At 42.5% G+C, this 21,111-nt stretch overlaps 1 protein-coding gene across 19 annotated transcripts in view; it reads left to right on the top strand.

Annotated features, from left to right (window-relative positions):
* The window catches only part of CREB5 (cAMP responsive element binding protein 5), a 424,373-nt gene that overhangs the window by 305,245 nt on the left and 98,017 nt on the right, over positions 1–21,111 (top strand). For all 19 annotated transcript variants that reach the window (XM_085005648.1, XM_085005645.1, XM_085005641.1 and 16 more), the window contains one exon: positions 18,176–18,302. In XM_085005648.1, coding sequence (XP_084861774.1) covers positions 18,176–18,302 — 127 coding nt within the window. The remainder of the gene's footprint in view (positions 1–18,175; positions 18,303–21,111) is intronic.

The raw sequence follows: 21,111 nt of genomic DNA, 5'->3' as shown, positions 1-21,111 counted from the left end.
GTCGCAAAAGGAGCACCCCAAAGGGAGTGTAAAATTCACAGGAAATGCAGAAAACTAGCTTCAGTACCTCCAGTGAAAGCGCTGCATAGCAGTGATTGTTAAAACTATCTATGAGTACCCCCCATCTCATGCCTATTTATATTGATTGAGCTCAAAGTAGGAAATACATGAAAAGTAGGAGTATTGGAGAGAAAACTCAGTGATACCAGCTTTCTGTCTTGGAAGGCTTCTGAGTCCGAAAAAGGAGGGCCAAATTCTGGCTCCATTTCACCTTTTCTGAAACAGCTTAATATGAGAAAATAGGGCCAAGAAAGGTTCCTTTGATTTTGGAAAATGCTGAGACCCTGCCCTATACCCTAAATCTCTCTTCCTTTTATTCCATTGCTCACCACCTCAAAAAGAATTGAATTTGCACAGCTCTGTCAAGTGGGTCTTTTCGTTTGTAACTCAGCCATCTACATGAAATACTGGAAAATCAGTTTAAAAAATTCTCAATGTATATAGTCACCTACCTACCCTGTTTGTCGCCTATGGGGAATCGGGCTGAATAGTCGCACATCAGATAGCATGCCTTTTTCTAGACAGGGATTCTTAGCACCCAGAGAGAGAGTTTCATCTCATGATAAGCTATGCACAACAGTAATTATTTAATATCTTCTTGGCCTGTCTGTTTGTACTCTAATAACGTGCTTTGCACAGATGATTAACTCTGCTTTGAACCCCTTCCACCAATATCCCTTCTCCCTCTCTCTCTCTCTCTCTCACACACACACACACACACACACACGTACATGAATGCACACACATGTGTACACATGCAGTGGAGGGGGTTAACGTCTCCTCTTTCCTGGAACAATTCATGTGTCTCCTCTCCTAGAATCCTTCCCCTGAACTCCCCAGTATCAGATATCAATTGGCATGGGGGGTGGTTCTCCCATTACACCTGCTCTGACTTCCATGCTTTATCTGTTTCTCTCACTAAAGGACGGAATTCTTAAGGGCAGGGATGATCTTTTATTCACTCTGGATTCCCAGCACAGTTCCTGAAACATAGCAGGAGCTGAGTAAATGTTTAAAAAAAAAAAAAAACTTGAAAAATAATTTTAGTTGTGTTTCTGTTGGATTGTATTCATACTGAAGCCACAAAAAGTAAGTGGAACTGCAATGGCCCCTCTGTAGGCCCTCTGGGTCCTTGTAGAAAATTCAAGCAATAAAATGCAATGAAGTTTTTGCTTAGATGGTGCGTTCTCGGCTTGATTTCAATTTTCTTCCCTAACCTATGTTTATCTCCATGGTCTTATTTATATCTATTTCCTTTTGACAAAAATAGACACTCAAAAAAGTGGATTGACCACGCAAGAGGTGACACTCTTGACTCGTGCCTGGGTTCACAGATATAGTTAAGATGCTGCCCTGCCTGTGGATATCCAGGTCGTTTTCTGAGTCATCTGACTTCAGAGTTTTCACTTTTTTAGGGGTATAATTAAGATCGGTTCCCAGGGATTTAAAAAAAAAAAAGTGAGTAAAGCAGACAGTCTATAGGTCCAGATCCATATAAGGAGATCTGTGGGCACCTGCCCAAATTGAGAGAAGCATTAAGAGCTATTCAAAACCTACTGAAATGTCAACACACTTTTGAAAAGAGTCCATTAGGGATGCAAATTTGTGGTTCCCTGATTATGATAAGCACTGGAAAGAAAACAGTGAAACCCATTAGGAGGTTTTGAGAACTTGGTTTTGAAGAGTAGGGAAGGCAACTCTAGTTTCTGCTAAGGGCTGGGCTTCGAGCCCTTCTCCGCATTCTGAGCCAATAGTTCTCATGACTTAAATGGTCCTAAAAATTCCTCCATTTTTGGAGAAAGCCAATTAACTCATCTGTAAACGGGCCACTTTTGAAATTCCATCCATGTCAGATAAAAATTTATTTTAATAAGATTCATTCCCCGGATTACAAAATGTAACTTGTTTGTGTAAAGGATCTGACACTAGATGCTCACATCAGGCTCTGATGTGTTTTGGTGTGTTCTTGCAGGGGGGTTTCTTATAAAAGGTTAAGTGTAATTTAAAACTTACAATTCTGTGTTGTTTTTTACAAATCAACTCACACACTTAGGGGTATGTTTCTATTTCATAATCATTTAGGGCTTTTCTGTGAAAATAACTGATTCACCTAATCAGAAGGACGGCCCTTAATTCTGGCTGTCTTGAGTTGTTCACACATGACGTCAAATGATATTCAGCGTAATGGATAAATTAAATTGGGGCATAATTTTTGGTAATCGCTCTCAATGCGAAAAAAAATTGTAATTGATTTTCCCATCTTCCTTGATCTAGAAGGAATTGTATCAATTTCCAGGACGTCATAAAACAAAATATTTAAAGTATGTTTCAAATAATAAAAAAAGAAATACTTAACTTAATAAAGATGTGGAATCCATTTATGAAGAAAAACACTGGCTGTGGACCAACAGGCCAAAGAGTTTGCCAGAAGTCTGCAGCAGACCGTCATCCTTGTACGTCCACTCGCTCCCCCGTCACTCCTGAACCCACTCCATATTAAGAAAATGAATTTTCTCAGCCACACTGGACTTGGAAGTCACTGATTTTTGTTTACTTTGTTTTTGAGTAAAAAACCAGAAGATCTTTTTTCAGTTTCCTGCCTTATAAGGAAAGCAATCCAAGGCACTTAAACTATAGTTCTTCATGCCCTATTTTAATGGAAGAAGTTTGGTTGGCATGTATATTTGATGCTCGGGAACCTTACCTAAAACTTAGGGGTTTTGACTCATTTGGAGAGCTGTAACAATTGGAACCACTGGCCAAAAAAGAAAACACTTACCTGTCATAAGAACAATTGAGTGCTTCAGCATTAACCTAGAGCACAAAGTAGAAGTCCTGGAATGAATATTCCCATTTGGCTTTTGTGCTCTTCAAAAGAAGGAGCTCCAGGCCTCAGAAAGGCAGAAAGATGTATGACTAAAGGCATGTAGGTGATTACTATGGTACTCACTTATGTTGGATCAATCCTTTTAACTTCTAGAAAGCTTTCTAGCTATATTATGGTATTTGTCTTTCTCGTTCTCCATCCAAATGGGGTGGACTATTCCAGAAAATAAGCACAGATTTTCCCAGTGGTTAAAAGAAATCAGAATAACTTTACCTCTGGTCTTCAAAAGTGAAAAAGCCTCTGCCATCAGGGAGATATGTGTCTAATGGGAAAGACTGGCGCTAAATAAATAATTGTACCTGTAAAATATTGTTAGAAAAGCATGAAGGAATAGCACATGGAGCTGTGTAGTCCTCTCGATTAGAGGACCTGCAATTTGGGGGTCAGAGAAAATTTTAAGAAAGTGATATTTAAACCAAGATCTAAAAGATACATAAGAGCTGGTCAACAAAAGAGCCAATGGCTAATCTGTCCAGGCAAAGACAGTGGGATGTGTGAAGGTCCTGGGGTAGGAAAGAGTTTGGCACATTCTGGGAAATGAACAAAAGTCAGGATGGGTGGAACATATCAAGTCAGGGTGGAAAGTAGTAAGACATCTGAGCAGTGGAATGCTTACAGGATGATTTTATTAAATCCTGAATGCTGAGCAAAGCCGTGGGAGAACATTGAGCAGGTAAATGTCATGATTAGGTCATTCTGGCTGCAGTGCAGAGACTGGATTGGAGAAAAGCAAAAATGGAGATAGCAACTGGGAAGCACCAAATGAGACTAGATGATGTTTTGGACTGGAATCTTGGGAGTGAGGATGAAGCTAAAAGGATGGATTCCAGGTCTATTTGGAAGGTAGAGTGAATAGAACTTGGTGAATGATTGGAAGTGAAGGATGAGGGATGTGAAAGTTAATGCCTAGATTCCACTAATTCACAGTTATCGAATATATTTAAGAAGATATAGAAGGTCCCATTGTGGCTCAGTGGGTTAAGAACCCGACTGGTATCTATGAGGATGTGTGCTGGATCACTGGCCTCACTCAGTGGGTTAAGGATCTGGCATTGCCGCCAGATGCAGTAGAGGTTGAAGATGCGGTTTGGATCTGGTGTGGCTATGGCACAGGCCGGTGGCTCCAATTCAGTCCCTAGCCTGGGAACATCCAGATGCTGCAGGTGCAGCCCTAAAAAGACAGGAAAGAAAGAGAGAGAGAGAGAGAGAGAGAGAGAGAGAAAGAGAGAGGAAGGAAGGAAAGAAAGAAAACATAGGATACTTTCTAGGGAGAAGGTTCTAAAGAGGAGACACTGTATTAGTTAGGGTTCTCCAGAGACAGAGAATCAATAGGCAGTAGGCTAGGAAGATACATATGACTTATTATTTAAAAAATTGGCTTATGCCATTTATGGGGGCTGAGACATGTTCTTCTCCCTGTTATCTGGAGTCCTAGGAAAGCCATGATGTAAATTTCAGTCTAAATACCAAACCCCGAACATTTGGAAGACAGGTGGTTTAAGTTCAAGTCCAGCGGCTGGAGAAGGCTGATGTCCCCATCAGGCAGGGGGTGAGGGGTCGGGGCAGGGCCGGGGGGAGACCCTCTCAAACTTCCACCTCCTTTGTTTTTTTCAGGCCCTCAGCAGGTTGAATGCTGCCTATTTACCTTGAGGAGGGCAGCTTGCTTTCCTCAGTTCACCCATTCGAATGCCACCCTCTGTGGAAACACGTTCACAGACACACCCAGAAATAAGGTCGAACCCGATATTTGCACATCCCGCAGCCTAGTCACGTTGACACACAAGAGGCCCTGTGGACAGGCCCGTCCATAAGGCTCCATGTAGGCCCTTAGGGCTTGTTATCTCAGCTCTTTAGCAGGTAGGGTCAGATAGTACTTACTCCTCGGTAGTGAAAATGGTTTTCCTGGCAAGTCACAGGCTTGGAGAACCTTGATCTTCCTCAGAACAGCCAGTGTAGTCCCATCCCAAAGGGCCTGATGGTACCACAGTGAAAAGACAGAACTGCTGCTGATTTCGGGACCTGCCCAGCCTCTCTCAAAGAATATTTTTCTGTTTAATGATAAGGACTAACTCAAGTGCCCAGAAGAGTGAAACCTTTATTTCATGCTAATCAGAAGGATCATTTTTCATATGCAAGAAGAAACGACCCCTCCTTTTAGCCCTCAGGACTTGTGGTTCTGCCCTCCTTGGCTAAGTGGTACTTGCACCCAGGCATCTTTGGAGGAAAAAGAATGTCCAAAAAGAGGCTAGGGACAAAGTACCCATTTGTCTGCAGCTTTGAGGAAGACCCACTCACAACCAGTGGGCTGCTTCCCCAAAATAACTAGTTCTGGGCTTCTCCATGGGTCAGGTTATGCACTCTTGAGCATATCTAATTAGATAATTTTGGAGTCAAAGTGTTCTTGAAGATGATTGGCTCAGCCGCTTTATTTTATTCATAAAGAAATGGAAACGCAGAAGTCTTGAGAGCACAGCCTACAATCGCCAGGCAAACCCACAGCGGAGGAAGGGAAGTGACACACTTAGTGGCGCCTTCAGATTCAAAGCCATACCATGAAGGGCTCAGTTCCTTCACTGTATCTTTTGTATGAGCTTCAGATTGCCACGTTCTGTTCCGGTGAGCGACTGATTTTCCAGGGGCCTGAGGAGAAACTAAGCTGTCGTCACACACCCGTGGAGAGATGTCTGGGGGAAGGCACGTGTCCTATAAATGTACCACCAGTCGCTTTCTATTTCTGTTTCTAGTAGGGACTTACTGTCGATAGCTAAAATTGACATTTACTGTGACCATAACCCTACCACAAATTAAAATCAGACCCCACGTCCCTCTGGGGAAGATGTTTATTAAGCTGTAGGAAGACATCTGAAATGATACCAAATTACATTTAAACTCGAAACCCCAAATACCACATTTGTTTGGGAGCAGGACTAGGACTGTCTGGGGAATAATATGGGAAACTGAGCAAGTCACTCTCTTTGGCAAAATGCAAGGCCACCAGGGAAGGGAGAAGTGCCTTCGAAGAGATGCTTTATACATAAAGCCCTGTGTGGCTTTTAACTAATCATTTAAGCCTAAACAAAATTTCCTCCGGAATGAGCTTCAAGGAAAAATAAGCCCTTTAAAACGTCCATGCCTTTACAGCACAGACACAGATGTTCCGATTGTTTTTATAAATATACTGAGAAGGAGGTTGAAAGATATATCACGGCAAAACTAATCTATCAAAAGGCAAACCCGCCTCCAGGGTTGGACCTGGCTGATACAGACAAAAGTATGTTTGGGACCAAAAGTCTTCATATCACTTTTGCGTTGAGCATGTAGACGTCTGAGGTCTGTGGGTGCTTGTGTGTAGCGGGTGTGTCTATATACATAGCATGGTCATTATCTCAATCTCTGAGCCTAACAATAGCACCAACTCGGGCCAAAGAGAAGCTCTGTCTCAGTGGTTTCTTTGCTTGTATGTCCAGCCCATGAGTAGCTTTGAAAATAGCAAAAGCCAGGAGTTCTTCTTGTGGCTCAGCAGGTTACGAGCCCGACTAATATCCATGAGGATATGGGTCTCATCCCTGGCCTCGCTCAGTGGGTTAAGGATCCATCGTTGCTGAGAGCTATGCGTAGGTCACAGGTGTGGCTTGGATCCTGTGCTGCTGTGGCTGTGGTGTAGGCTGGCAGCTGTAGCTCCAGTTTGACCCCTAGCCTGGGAACTTCCATATGCTGCGGGTGCAGCCCTAAAAAGAAAAAAACAAAGGGAGGGGATGGAGGGAGGGAGGAAAGGAAGGAAGGAAGGAAAGAAGGAAGGAAGAAAGAAAAAGGAAGAGAGAAAGAAAATAGCCAAAAGTCTAGTTGCTAAACCCTTTGAGATCTGGGGATGCAAAGTGCAAAGTAAATGCCAAGTGTCATTATCATGAACTTTATTGCTATTTTATTAAGTGTTCCAGACTAATATCAATTTAGCTCCCTGATAAGTGCTTCTACAAAGTGGGAGGACTTGAAAGGTAGCTCAGGAAAGTGTGCCCAAGGAGGACACACAAGTTTCCTAGAAACTCCACCCCTCCTCCAACCCCCCCTTGCTCAGGTCACTGATACGGTGACTGTCCCTGTAGGGTAGTGTTTCAAGTTATCAGGATCCTTGAAAAAGAGGTCTGGCATGGATGAGTCATAGGAGTGTTGCTTCCAGGAAGCGAGAGACCCTGTACAGTGAAGTAACCTCATTAAGTCATTCAACAAACCTCCATAAGTCTCCTGTTGTGTGCCAAGCTCTGTGCCCCCTGACACTTTCCCTCCAATCTAAGGGAGAGCCTGAGGCATGCAGCAGACACTAGCCTAGACTGGAGAAATCAACAGGTTTCTCTAAGAAGATGATAGGCCAGGATGCACCAGGGCTGCCAGTAATGGAAAAGACATTCAGATCCTCCTAGAGGCCGGATGTTTCTGAGTCTTTTCCCCAAACCACTTCCCCCTGAAGCGGAGGAGACTATAGGTTTACTTTGTGTTTTTAAAAGACACTCGCTGCAATTTGGTTTTCTAAAATAGATGAATCATTGCTCGAGTAGAATATACACTGATCATCTTGCGAGGGACAAGCACACACAGAATGTTGTACCTGGTTATCGAATCGTCCTCACGCCATACCTATGGAGTGGCTCTACTAGTCCCCTTTGTGCCAGTGAGAAAACAGAGACGTTCAGTGGTTTGTGCAGAGCACACACGCGTGGTGCGTGGCAGGGCCAGCAGGCGACACAAAGCCTGTGCCTTGTCAGCTTTATTCGATTTTCTGGTTAATGATGGCAGCCAGCATTATCTCTATCATTTCTGTCAGCCACTCTGACTGGAATAAGTGAAAATAATAGACCTAATTTAGGACTAGGAGAGGTCTGCCAGTTCCTCCTCCTCCCTGGAAACCCTGCCAGACCGGGACAAATCTATTTTTTAAGAGCCTAAGAAGAGGAAATTCCAAAACCTCAGTAAGCCATTTAATTGTTTTACACCCTTCGCTCTCGGGAGATGTTCTTTCTTATAAGTTAAACCCCTTGTGCTGTTGCTGTATTATTGTTATTATTCCGCTCCAGTTGGGTTTGAAAGTGACTGGTCACCATGCTCTGAATGTAGCCATTTGGAAATTTGAAGCTGGTTGTCAACATCTCCCAGTCTGCTTTTTCCTTTTCCTTTCCCAGTTAGGTCTTCCCTTCTGGCCTTTTAGCATTTTTTCGTGGCTCCTCCATCCCCAAATGATGTTCATCCCCTGCCTGACCAGGGTTTCTTTCGGATCCCACACCGCATCCTATGGTTTTTGGTTATTTGGTTACAGCCGTGGTTTGGAATTGGCAGCTGTTAGGTTGTAACCTAGTGAAGAGTTTGCCAAGCCTTGAGGCCATGTCTCTTTCCTTGTCTGTGTTTCCCCAGTGAACGTGTTACCCTGCAGCATCTCAGTTACTTTATCATGAAGAACAGAACTTGAGAAATCAGGCTTTCAGCAGTTGAGGGTTGCCGAGCCCATGCCTGTCACTTCAGCTGCCCGAAGCTGCTCCTGCCTTGCTGACACATCCCCTCTCTTGCCAGTTTAGCTGTGGAGCTAATCATTTCTATCACCTCCCCCTAAAGAGCTGAAATAATCCTGGCGAGCGGCAGGGTGGGACCTGTCATAAATCTGGTCTCCCAGGAGAGGCATTTGAAAACTGCCCGAGAGACCCTGCCTCGTGATCCAAGAAGAGGTTAGATGGAGGCATTAGTGGGGGTGACCTAGCAAGGATGAGTAAAGGTTGCCCAGATGATCCTTGCAAGAGCTCTCTGTTTTTGCTGGCTGAAGTCTTTTGCGCTTGGAGCTCCCGTCATTCAGCAGCAAAACTGAGCTGTCTATTTGGAACATGAGTACTGGGGGATTGTGCTGGGTGTGGATGATGCCATGAATTACGCACTCAAATATGGTAACTGACCAGCCGAGTATCCAGAAGAAATCAAAACGGGAATTGCCGAACTTAGAGTCGGGGGAAGGGAGCATCTGTAAGTGCAGGGAGCGCTCAGCCTCTGCAGAACATCCAGGCAAGTGTGTTAGTGAATGTTTGCATGAATTATTCATGTATGGTGAATGAATGCAAGCAGCAGTCACATGGAAACAACAAGGCTCATAATCAGAGGGCTACTTATTTGTCCTTAGGAAGCAAGGAGGAAGCTTATTAACAACTCACAAACAGGAAGAAATTTTCCTTAGAGATATGTTTCTATGGAGAAAAAATTTCCCTCCAGCCAGCTAGATAGATATATATCATTTATTTGAGCCTGCATTCAAAATCTTTTATTTTATATCTTTTGATGTGCATTTACTTGCCTTTTCTAAGTGTAACTTTATGAATAATTGATGCAACTGAGAAGTTATTGGCTAATTGAAAAGCCATCTCTTCATGTCTTTAAATCTGACCCATGGCTAATGCCAAACTGTTCAGCCATTTAGAGTTTTTTATAAAGGGTCTTTATAAAGAGTCTTTTGCTCTTTACAAGGAAAAATATCAGATTTTTAAAAACTTTTTTTTTTTGGACAATAATGCATCAGAAACCAATCAGCCATGTTTTTGGTTAACTTAAATGAATCAAGCTGACTGCATGGCTAATTCAGATTAATGGTGCAGAAATCAGTCATTAAAGAAGAAGAAAAAAGAGATTGATTGACTAGCCTTAACAGAATAGCCATAAATTCGCATCTCTCCTTCCATCACTACTCTCTCTGTTTAAAACATTTAAAAGCACCAGTAAACATCGCCTCTGCCTGAATACACGCAGCACAAATGCTGTAAAACCCAGCAAAGGCTCCAGCAGGAGGCAGCTCTGTTAGCTCTATGACATTTTATTATGACCATTGGCTCTCTCACAGTCAGGCTTTCATTTAAAGAAAAAGAAGTTACATTTCCAGGACATCAGATACTACATCTATATGATAAAGGCGGCGGTAGTACAAACTTGATTTTTTTTTTTTTAAGAGACCTAATTTTATCTTCTGTGGTAAATTTAATTTCCAACACCTCTGGCCATAGTGATTACAAAAACGTTCTTGTCAATATGGCTAAGTCAGTACAAAGCAGAGAGGTTTAGTTGACCATGATATGGGTGTAACTGGTACCCCTGGACCCAGAGCTCTGGACATTATAAAGTGCAACCTTATTGCAGGGCAGGCATTCAATTTTTAAAACATTATATAGGTTAGAGACAGATGAGTGTTTTTGAATTATTTGTGACCTTTTCTTATGAAATGCCCCCCAAATAATTTCAAATGGAAATTAATTTAATTCATGCAAAAATAAATGGGTCTAGAACTCATCAGAAAGCTCGAGTTTAATCTAAGGGGCACTGATCAAAAGTACAGATTACCTTGGAGGTAACCAACTATGCTTGTTCAGAACAGAAGTGGGTTAGATTAGGCTGTTAATATAAATTGGAGTTTCACTTACAACTTGTAAATCAATTAAGTTCTCATTAGTTAGCAGAGCAAATTTATTGAACGCTATTCCTGCAGTGTCCATTGCTAGTGGAAGAGATTCTTGATATCTATGCTTTCATTAATTCAAGAAATATTTATTAAATACCTGCCAGGTATTGTGTGCTTCCTTAGGTTTCAGAAGTATCTACTTTGGTAAACAAAGCGGACACAATCTCTGACTTACAACGTGTATTGTCTGGTTGGGAGCAGAGATATTTTTTAAAACCATTTAAAATCATTAATGAATAGAGAAGGGGTGATGGCAAACTCCGGGAAATCATGAAACACATCTGTTTTGTTTATCATCATGTTGTTACCAACTGGATGTTTGTAAATGAATTATTATGCAAGTGACCTAATTTGCCAAATCAGTTTTTCCCCCTCTGAAATGAAAGTGTACAGAGTCTGACAAATATTAGGTGCTTAATTGGTTTTTGATGATTGATTGAATACATGGTGATAAATGTTACTAGGGAAAAAGTACTAGCTACTAGGGTGCACTGAGAACACTCCAGCAAAGGCCCTAGCCTGATGGCATTGCCCAGAGAAGGTTGTAGGATTACTTGTGTCCAGGGTCTATAAGGAAGTCATTATGGCAAGTGTGTGGAGCCCAGGGCCATGAGCTGGGGAGGCAGCGAGGGGCCAGATGACACAAGGTCATGGAGCCATGTTAAATTCCATCACAAAGATGTGGGCTTACTGGCATCTCTGATGAGCTGGAGCATTTGCTGTTTTGCCCTGGCGATTTTACTAGCTTTTCAGGACAAGATGGGGGCTAAAGCTGGGTAGGAGACTGGAGGCACAGTTCTCTTCCTGGACACCCAAATGTCTGTGTCATCAGATGAAGAGTGGGGGTGGGGACAATTCTTGCAGGGAGATTCCCCATCTTTATCAGAGGTCCTTCTTGAGCCTGAAGAAGCTTTGAAAGAGAAAAATACATATTTTTATTGAATTCTGACAATTTTTGCCTTTTCTAAGGCTATTTCTACTTTGCCTCAAATTCCTCATTTTTTAAAAGGGGAACTACTGCATTTGCCATCCAACTTCAGGAGCTTGGCTGTAAGACTTGGTACAGAACATGAGCTCATTCAGAAAGATACAAGTAATATGATGTCTTGCACGATGTGGGTCAGATAGCTCTCTTGTTTTCCTAGTTGTTGCTTCTGTTGGATTTTTGTCATTGTTTTCAGGAAAAACAAGATACTAAGGACTGATCTCTGGGGACCTAGTTTGGTTCCATTTTGAGGAAATATTTTCAAGGATCCTTTCTGAGGCATAGTGTGAAGTCATTTTGCAATTCTGTAAAATTGTTGGTGGAAGGAATCCATTTGCCTCCATAGAAGGGTTTGGGATTCTAAAGCTGATGGATTTTAAAAGAAATAGCTTATATATGCAGGGAGTTGGGGGCATTTTTATATCTGTTAGATTGTAATTCTTCAGTTAAAGCTAAGGACTGATGTTCTTTTTTTTTTTTTTTTTTTTTTTGCTATTTCTTGGGCCGCTCCCACGGGGATATGGAGGTTCCCAGGCTAGGGGTCGAATCGGAGCTGTAGCCACCGGCCTAAGCTAGAGCCACAGCAATGCGGGATCCGAGCCGCGTCTGCAACCTACACCACAGCTCACGGCAACGCCGGATCCTTAACCCACTGAGCAAGGGCAGGGACCGAACCCGCAACCTCATGGTTCCTAGTCGGATTCCTTAACCACTGCGCCACAACGGGAACTCCAGGACTGATGTTCTTAAGCCACAGTTTCTTGGTAAAAGTGTTGTGATGAATCGGTTGTTTGGTCAGTGTTTCAGAAGAGTAATAATAACAATAACCACAACTAATTTTGTTAAGCATATTCAATATATTTAATATGTGATAACTCATTTAACGTCATGAGGTAAATATCCCATCACCCCATTTTACAGTTGAGGAAACTGAGGCACAGAGAAGCCAAGTAACTCTGCCAGAGGTTACACAGCTACTAAGTGGCGGAGTTGGAACTCCAGCTTTGGCAGGCCAGCTCCTGAGCCCATGTTCTTCACTACCCATTTCACAATGTAGTTCTCACCCAGAGAAGAAAGGGACCGTATTGTCTTTCCAACTCACATGCTACTTGCTTGTGCCGGCAATTTACTTTCTTTATGAAAACAGGAATTTTACAATTTTTGAATTCCACTTATAGCCAGTCTCTTGGGATAGACCATGATAGAAGATAATATGAGAAAAAGAATATATATATATAAAACTGGGTCACTGCTCTACAGCAGAAATTAACACATAAATCAACTATAAATATAAATAAATCACTGTAAATATAAATAAATATATACAAATATAAATCATTACAAATAAATGTTTATTTACAAATAAATATAACTGAATGTTTATTTATAAATAAATATAAATTTTAAAACTCTAAATATAGATACAACACTATAAATCAACTATACGCTAATCAAAATAAAATTTTAAAAAATTCCATTTAGGAGACGAATGAGCATTTCTCATTACAAACCACCCTCTCTTAAGATTTAAATAAGCATTTCTCATTACAAACTGCCCTCTCTTAAGATTTAAGAGTGTTGTATTCCCCTCTTCAGTTTCCCCATCCTAGTAGAGGCTCGTTTGCTAAGTTAGGCCACAGTACCTCATTTAAAAAGGTGCAAAGGAAGCAGAGTTTTCTTTTCTTAAGCATACACAAAGACAGCGGGCAGTAAGCTTTCTCTAGTCTGTTTATGAAATCCTGTAACATTTAAATGAGAATAAAACATGGGCCCCATGGAATGGATCGTGTCCATTTTTTAGCAACTTCTCTCCCTTTTTAGGAACCCTGTCTCTTTGGGATTTATTCATGTTTCAAATGTAGTCGTGGTCTTAAGAACTAAGTGCTGTGCTAGCTCAATTTCATTTAGTATACACGTGACCACCTACTACATGCCCGGTGCTGCTTGAGGGCTGTGGACGCATCAGTGAGCGATAAAGAATATGCCCTTATCATAGTAGAACATACAGTCTTGCTAGATTAAGACCATCTCATTTTCAACTGGATCCCTAGAATCTGAATTTTAGAGTGATTTCAAGGCATTTCCAGGTGGCCTATAGCCTGATCCCTTCATCCAACAGATGATGAGATGGAGAACCTACAAGTTAAGGAGTCAGAAACTCTAATATCAATAGCACCTGGGGCCTCTGCTCCCTGAGCATTATTCCTGCCAGGTTATTGCTTTCAGGCTCTTTTTTTTTTTTTTTTTTTCCAGTTTGTCCCACCACCCCCAAGACCAAGTCCTTTTGTTGTTTTATTTTGTTATCTGCTCAAGCTTTCTTAGATACCTGTGATCTGATTTCAATGCTAATACTGATCTCCAAATTTTCCAATGTAATTTTTTTTGTATCATTTGCTTTTTCTCTCTGTCTCTCCACAAACCTGGCCTCTGCCTGTTGTTAGAGGGTAATAAGCAATCTCAGAAGGTCATGGATCTTTTGAAAACCTGGGAAGGAAGAGCAGTCTGCAATGACCCTCTTGAGATCTTCCAAACACAAACTCTGGCTTGTTAAAGATAGTTAGTCTTGGAGTTCCCGTTATGGCTCAGTGGTTAACAAATCCGACTAGGAACCATGAGGTTGCAGGTTCGATCCCTGGCCTCGCTCAGTGGGTTAGGAATCCAGCGTTGCCGTGAGCTGTAGTGTAGGTCACAGACACGGCTCAGATCCTGCGTTGTTGTGGCTGTGGCACAGGCCGGAAACTACAGCTCCAATTAGACCCCTAGCCTGGGAACCTCCCTATGCTGTACCCCTAGATAAGACAAAAAAAGACAAAAAAAAAAAAAAAAAGATAGTTAGGCTTGCCCAAGGGCGAGGAAGACCAGCAGACAGAGTCCTTCTTTACAACCACCTCTACACTGAAACACATCCTTTAGTGGGAAAAATGAGGACATGAAATCCTTCGCTGTGGTACCCATCATTCTGTTAAGGACAGTGAAAACACAGTCTGTCATCCCTGACATTTTAATTGAAAGAAAAGCTTACATAGATTTCAGCCATAAGCAGTATGTTTATACAAGTGTATGAAGAGGAATCATCTGTCAAGTTGGAAAACTCTTAATGCTGCGAGACTCCGTTTAGTAATTGAACAATCCAACATGAGCTCACACATCTTACCTTGTTCCATGCCTCAATAATTTTTAGTAGAAATACTTTACCTAGAGGCATAGGGTTATTAAAAAGGAGGCTCGGCTTGCTCAAAGTCTGGAATTATTAGCTCATGGCAACAAGCCTGCACTGGAGAAAGACTGTTGGGTCTTTGTTTTCACAACTTTGCTGCAATTTGCCGTCTTATTTTCAGAGCCTAGCTGATGTGTCGTTTGGGAAGTTTTTTTGTTTTTTAAAAGGGAAAAAACACAATTTCCCATGGATGAGTGATTTCTCATATTAGCAGTATTCCAGAATTTTACTACTTCATTGGAAAATCCAGAGAGGAATGTGAGTATCAAAGGAAATGGACCATGGATTTATTTTAGTATTAAAAAATCAATAATAACTTAGTTTTGGGAACCATCAAGGTGGGATGAGGGAAGCCCTATATTGCAAGCTGAATTCAAGTTCCGCTTTTTTTCGTGACCCATATCACCCTGGGCACATTTAAATGTTTCTGAATTCAGCTTACTCCTGAGCAAAATGGGCTTAATATGACCCACCTACCACATTGCGTCAGTTCAAGTCACACGAAGGTGAAAATATTTAGAAAAATATGAAGCGATATATAAGTGCAATACAACTTTTGTGCAAGCACAGTGTATTAAATAATAGCTATTTCTATATGCACGAAGGGAATTAGACAATTAAAGCAATTATTCCAATACCACTCTTGCCTCAGCGTTCTCACTACTCTAGACATAGGCTTATTTATTGGGCCGAGCAGTGTAATTGCCTTATTCTAATCCTTTGCATATCTAGTGATAGGTAGGCACAGATTTTTTTTTTTTTTCAGTTTTTGCAGTTTTAAAAGCTCGAGCAAGAAGCCTAGAAAACTCCATAGGCTTTGTAGGTGGGGTTGAGGAAATTATTTATAGAATCTATGTAAGACAATAATTCAGAATTACTCAGAATTCAAATATATAGGGTCCTCAAATAATCATTTTTCCCTGCAAGTATACATTGCTAATTGGTCTGATTGGTATCATCAGGTAATTATTATCATAACCCCAAGGGAACCCAGTACCCTGAAAGACTTTCTTAATTAGTGCGAGAATATTTGATATTTTAAAATCTAGGAGATCTGCGCATGGCATAGAAATAACTTTCCTAATAAGAACGGTGAAGTAAATGAAACATACCATTTCCCCATTAGTCTGTACAACTGGGAGCTTCCTGTGGTTTGGGAAAGAATGAAAACTTGTTTTAAATTAATTACTTTTGCATCATCCCTGGCATACCATTAAGTTGTTTCATTGATTCCTTTTTTGAAAATAACCCATCAATAAAAACTGATACCCAAGATTATCATTAATACGTTGGAGACAAAATGTAAATGATGACAACGTGTTGCCTTTGTTCGTGAGGGTGACACTGCCCATCAACATAATGGAATATTTTTAGTCGTCTTTCCTGTAACAGTTTTTGCTTGTCCTTACCTGTCTATACTCAAAGCGTTATCCCTGGTGACTTGCTAAGCAGACATGTGGTAGAAGGCTGTATGTATGTATGTGTCTGCAGAGGTCTGTCTGTCTCTATCTGGGTATCTAAGATGAATGGGTGAATGGATGATGAACTGTAGGGTTTCATTATGAAAGTGGGGAGTTCGTATTATTAATCTTGTACTTGGAGGAATTTACCATTATTAAAAATCGTATACTTTAATATACGGCTTTTTTTTTTTTTTTTTTTTTTTTTAGCAAAGGACCCAAACAAAACGTTAAAACTGGAGGATATAAAACAAACCTTGTCTCTTGACTGGGTGGCATTTTATGCTTCTCTGTCTTGAGCTCTTTATCCCTGAGTGACATAGACGTTAAGATCCAGTGACATGAAAACTATAGAATTTTGGAGCCATTAAAGCCAGCCATTTCCTACAACTGTAACAACACAAGGACATGGACCTGCAAAGGCCTTACTAATCCTTACTGTTAATCCGTACACCAGAAGTCTCAAGCGTACCTGTCAAGGAGTACCCATAGTACTTCATTCGCTTTTCTGAAAACACTCGTTTCATTGTTCCAAGCTTCTTACGTTAGCCTGTCTATGCAACCCCTCTCACAACACATTCTGTTAATAGAACTGATTGTAATTTTGGTACAGTCATGTTAACTCTGGGTCCGAGTTTTATATTCGCTTCTATTTTCATGTATACGCCTTCCTCATCATGTAAATCTAGGAGTAATTTGGACTAATCCCTCTGTGATGTGTGTGACTGTGATAGCTAGCTCTCTTTCCAAGGAAGAGTTCAGGCACAAAGAACGGAAAATTTGGAATGGTGAAAGCAGTGCGAAGGACTTCCCCCCATTCAGTCTCCATGTGTTCCCCATGGTAGACAGGTGAGCTGCAAAGAAGAGACTTCTCTGAACCGGGGAGTCCTACCCTGAAATACAGGAAGGCGTTGGAACGTCGCTCTGCAATCCTTACCCAGTGTGTAGCCCCCCAGTGTGTAGCCCAAGGGGATTTTTTTTTTTTTTTTTTTTAAGAAAACACATTAATCCAGGAAGCCCGGGTTTCTGTGATGGCGTTCGGGCTTAAGATGGTTCAACAAGGAAGACTCAGAGGTCCTCAGGGGTGTTTTTCATTTTGTTTGATTTGTTTGTTGTCTTTACTTCATGGATTTAACATGTATACAGCTGCCCAGAGCAAGAGCTTCAGGAGCTTGAGAATCTAGCCAGGGAGGTCACTTGTTTGCCATTTTTAATAAACACAAATAATCCCCCTTTTTTTTTTTTTTTTTGCCTAAGCCCCATAGTCCCTGGCTCGTGAAATCAATGTAAGGGCCTGAAACTTTTTTTTTTTGGTAAATTGAAGGAAAAGCTCCAATTGTGTACCCCTCCCCACCTCAAGAAGTGCCTATGCAAGTCCTGCAGGTCAAGCCCTAGTCAGGTTCTGTCCAACAGCCTAACACTTCGAGTTATTATGAAATGAGGGGTTGGGGGTAATTGGGGCCCAGCCTCTAGACTAGCCTTGAGAAAGCCTCACTGAATTGCTGTGAACCACGATCTGGCTACTTTGATTTGTGACCTGCCTTTTTTTTTTTTCATTCACAGTGGAGAACCATGACAAAGTCAAAATGGATTATTTGGGGGAAATTATGAATGAAGTTGACTCTGCAAATCCAGTTAGTGAAAGTATATCCGGGCAGGCTTCCAGGCAGAGGTGTGAAGTGTGGGCAAAAACAAATGCATGCAGATCTCAGGCTCTAGGATCCTCCAGAGGGCAGAGACTCCAGAGTTAACACACAGAATTTCACCACCAGGTCTCTTTCCAAAGATACAAAAGTTGTTGCAGATTTACCGACTTGCTGTCTATTGAGTATCAGTTAGATAACAGAGGTCAGGAAATGAAGTGGAATTTGATGTATTAACTAGGAAACAGCAAAGGAAGCCAGGCTTGTGTTATACTTGTGATTATTTCCCTAATATCCTCAATTATGTGGCTCCCATCAGAGGATCTGATCTGTTGCTCGTGTAATGGTATTGTCCCTGTTGGATCTGGACCTGGGAAAGAGGCAGTGAATCTCCTGCCCAGGCTTTGGGAATAATGTTTGCTTTTTGTTTGTTTGTTTGTTTCCAGGCCTGTCCCAGGCTCTCTATCTTCCCTGCTACATCTTCACAACAGACAGAGACAGCCTATGCCAGCCTCCATGCCCGGGACCCTGCCCAACCCCACCATGCCAGGATCTTCCGCCGTCTTGATGCCAGTAAGTACTTCTCACTTCTGTCGAAGCTTGCTCCCCTTGAGAGCACAAGAAAAGCTGAGATCTAAGCTGATGGGGAAGAGAGTGGCTTCTTCTGGATGGGAAGTCAAGCTCCACGCTGGTTTGCTTGAGTGCCCGGTGGTGCGTCCCTAGGCGTCTTGCTGGCTTCCTTGTCCTTCACTGCTTCCCTGTGAGGCAAGGTCCCATCTTTCTGCCGGTGACAAGTGGCTTGTTATACCCAGGAAATGGAATTTGTTCAGGGACACAGGGTTTTAGGACTACTCCAAAGTCTATAGGTTGGGCCATATACACAGTGTCCTTAAATTGCCGGCGAGTGATCTACCAGGACTCAGCGTGGTCATTATTGTAATAACAATAATAATGATGGGGAGTTCCCCTTGTGGCTCAGCGGAAATGAATCTGACTAGTATCCATGAGGATGTGGGTTCGATCCCTGGCCCTGCTCAGTGGGTCGATGATCTAGCATTGTCGTGAGCTGTGGTGTAAGTTGCAGACGCGGCTCGGATCTGGCATTAGTGTGGCTATGGTGTAGCCCGGCAGCTGCAGCTCCGATTCAACCCCTAACCTGGGAACTTCCACGTGCCTTGAACGCAGGCCTCAAAAGCAAAAAAAAAAAAAAAAAACAAAAAACACACACACACACAAAAAGCAAAAAAACCCCAGAACCAATAACGATGGTACAGAATAACCGATAACATGTATCCACGCTTACCGTGTTGTGTTCTAGCTGTGCTTATTGAGTGCTGACCATGTACCAGTCACCCGCTAAGCATGTCAGCAATACGTGAAACAACCTTCTCAATTAGGTACTATTACTATCCCCTCTCAAATAGGTACTATTACTTTTCAAATGAAGAAAGTAAGGCAAGTAACTAACTTCTTCGGCTGAGAAGCAAAACAGCTGAGTTTCGAACCCAGGAATTTTCCCTCCCTGGAGCCCACCCTCTTGACCTCGATGTGATCCAGACATGCTTAACCTTTGAGGGGTGCGCTCTCATTACCCTCATTTTGCCAATGAGGAAACTGAAGCACAAGAGGCTGAGGAACTTGGTTAAGTGACCTGGTCCCTAAGAGCTAGTGAGTGACAGACTCAGAATTTAAATCCAGGTCGTCTGACCCGCATTTACACGCATATGTGACATTACACTGCCCTTTCCCTGAAGACAACAGGTTGGTGCAAAAGGCAGATATGGACTGTTTCAGAGTGAACTTTGCTCTCCGGCCACAGAGCCCCGCCCTGGACGTCTTCCTCTTCCCTGGCGTTGTGTTTTGGTGCACGTGGCTGGTGTTAGGACTCCCTGAGCCACGAGAGTCCTTAAAAGTCCTAGAGGCCACGTGACAATCCAGTTAAACCCCTCCCACATCAGCCATGTTTCACAGAGCGTTCCAGCATTCTAGGGAATTGTCCAAATTTGCTATTTCCTTTTGTCCTCACAGCAGTCCTGTGGGACTAGGTTCGCAGGCATCCTTGATTTACGTGTTTCACCTGTGGAAAGCCAGAGAGTCAGACACGGAAGCGAGTTGTCTAACGTCACACAGCTTGTGCGTGAAGAGTTGGGACTAGGGTGCCCTTTCATCTCCTGCCGAGCAGCCCGCATCATCCCAGGATGAGCAGTTTGCTCATTGATCCCAGTGGAAGCAGGGGGATGGAGAGGGGCTTATAGTGGCCCAATTGTGGCGACAGGGGCCTGCCCATTGCAAGTATTCCGGTAGTTGAGGCTAGAAAGAGTCTTTGTAAATTGGGCCAGAAGGGCAGGTGAGCTGACTCATTTTACCTGCATTGCTCACTATAAACATCTTTTTTTTTTTTTTTTTTTTTTTTGCTTTATTTTTTTTTAGGGCTGCACCTGCAGCATATGGAGGTTCCCAGGCTAGGGGTCGAATGGGAGCTACAGCTGCTGACCTTTGCCACCGCCACAGCAACACCAGATGGATCTGTGACCTGCTGCACAGTTCAAACGCTGGATCCTAAATCCACTGATCGAGGCCAGGGATCGAACCCAAGAACTCGTGGATACCAGTCGGGTTCGTTACCGCTGAGCCACCTTGGGGACTCCCTCGCCATGATTATCTTTAAATGAAGGAACCCGGCACCATCGATGCTGTTATTCATCCCATTAATTGCAGTAACATTTTTACCACAAACCGTCTTCATCTAGGCTTTAAATCCTTCTTGTCCAAAATAGTTTCCTTTCGGAAATTCTGTGAATTGTCCAGAAAAATATTATCCCATGATCTTTTTTTTTTTTTTTTTTTCCCATTTGACTAACCTGTGTACCATTCCCAGGAGCAAAGATGGGACACTTGGGCTGAAAAGGCCCAGAGAAAGGGTGCCTGGCACTGGTTTCCACTACATCACTTCATTGTACAACTTGCCTCCTGTTGATACCTTATTAGGGAAGCAAAGGACCAGGTGTGTGTTAAAGAGCCAGTGTGGACAAAGAGTCAGGGCTGCTGTCCCCATAGGAGTTCCCAGACCCATGGCTGCCATGTGGATAGTGTCAGCCTAGAGCAGTGGTTCTCAGCTGGGGGCAGTTTTATCCCCTAGGGGACATTTGGCAATATCTGAAGACACTATTAGTGGGTTGTCACAACTTGGGAGCAATGCCACTGGCATTTAGTGGGTAGAGGCCAGGGATGCTCTTAAACATTCTGCAGTGCACAGGACAGTTACCCCAACAAAGAATTAGTTGGCCCCAAATGTCAGTAGTGCCGAGGTTGGGACATGGTGATCTAGAGTGACATTAGTGTAGCTAATGAAAATTAATACAAGATCTCTCAAAGCACATGC

This window comes from Sus scrofa, chromosome 18, assembly GCF_054392235.1.
Source record: "Sus scrofa isolate SSC_HxYL_T2T_F1_AM1 chromosome 18, Sscrofa_HxYL_maternal_Yorkshire_Landrace_v2.0, whole genome shotgun sequence".
In the NCBI taxonomy this organism is placed as follows: Eukaryota; Metazoa; Chordata; class Mammalia; order Artiodactyla; family Suidae; genus Sus; species Sus scrofa.
This window is presented reverse-complemented; position numbering and strand designations above follow the sequence as displayed.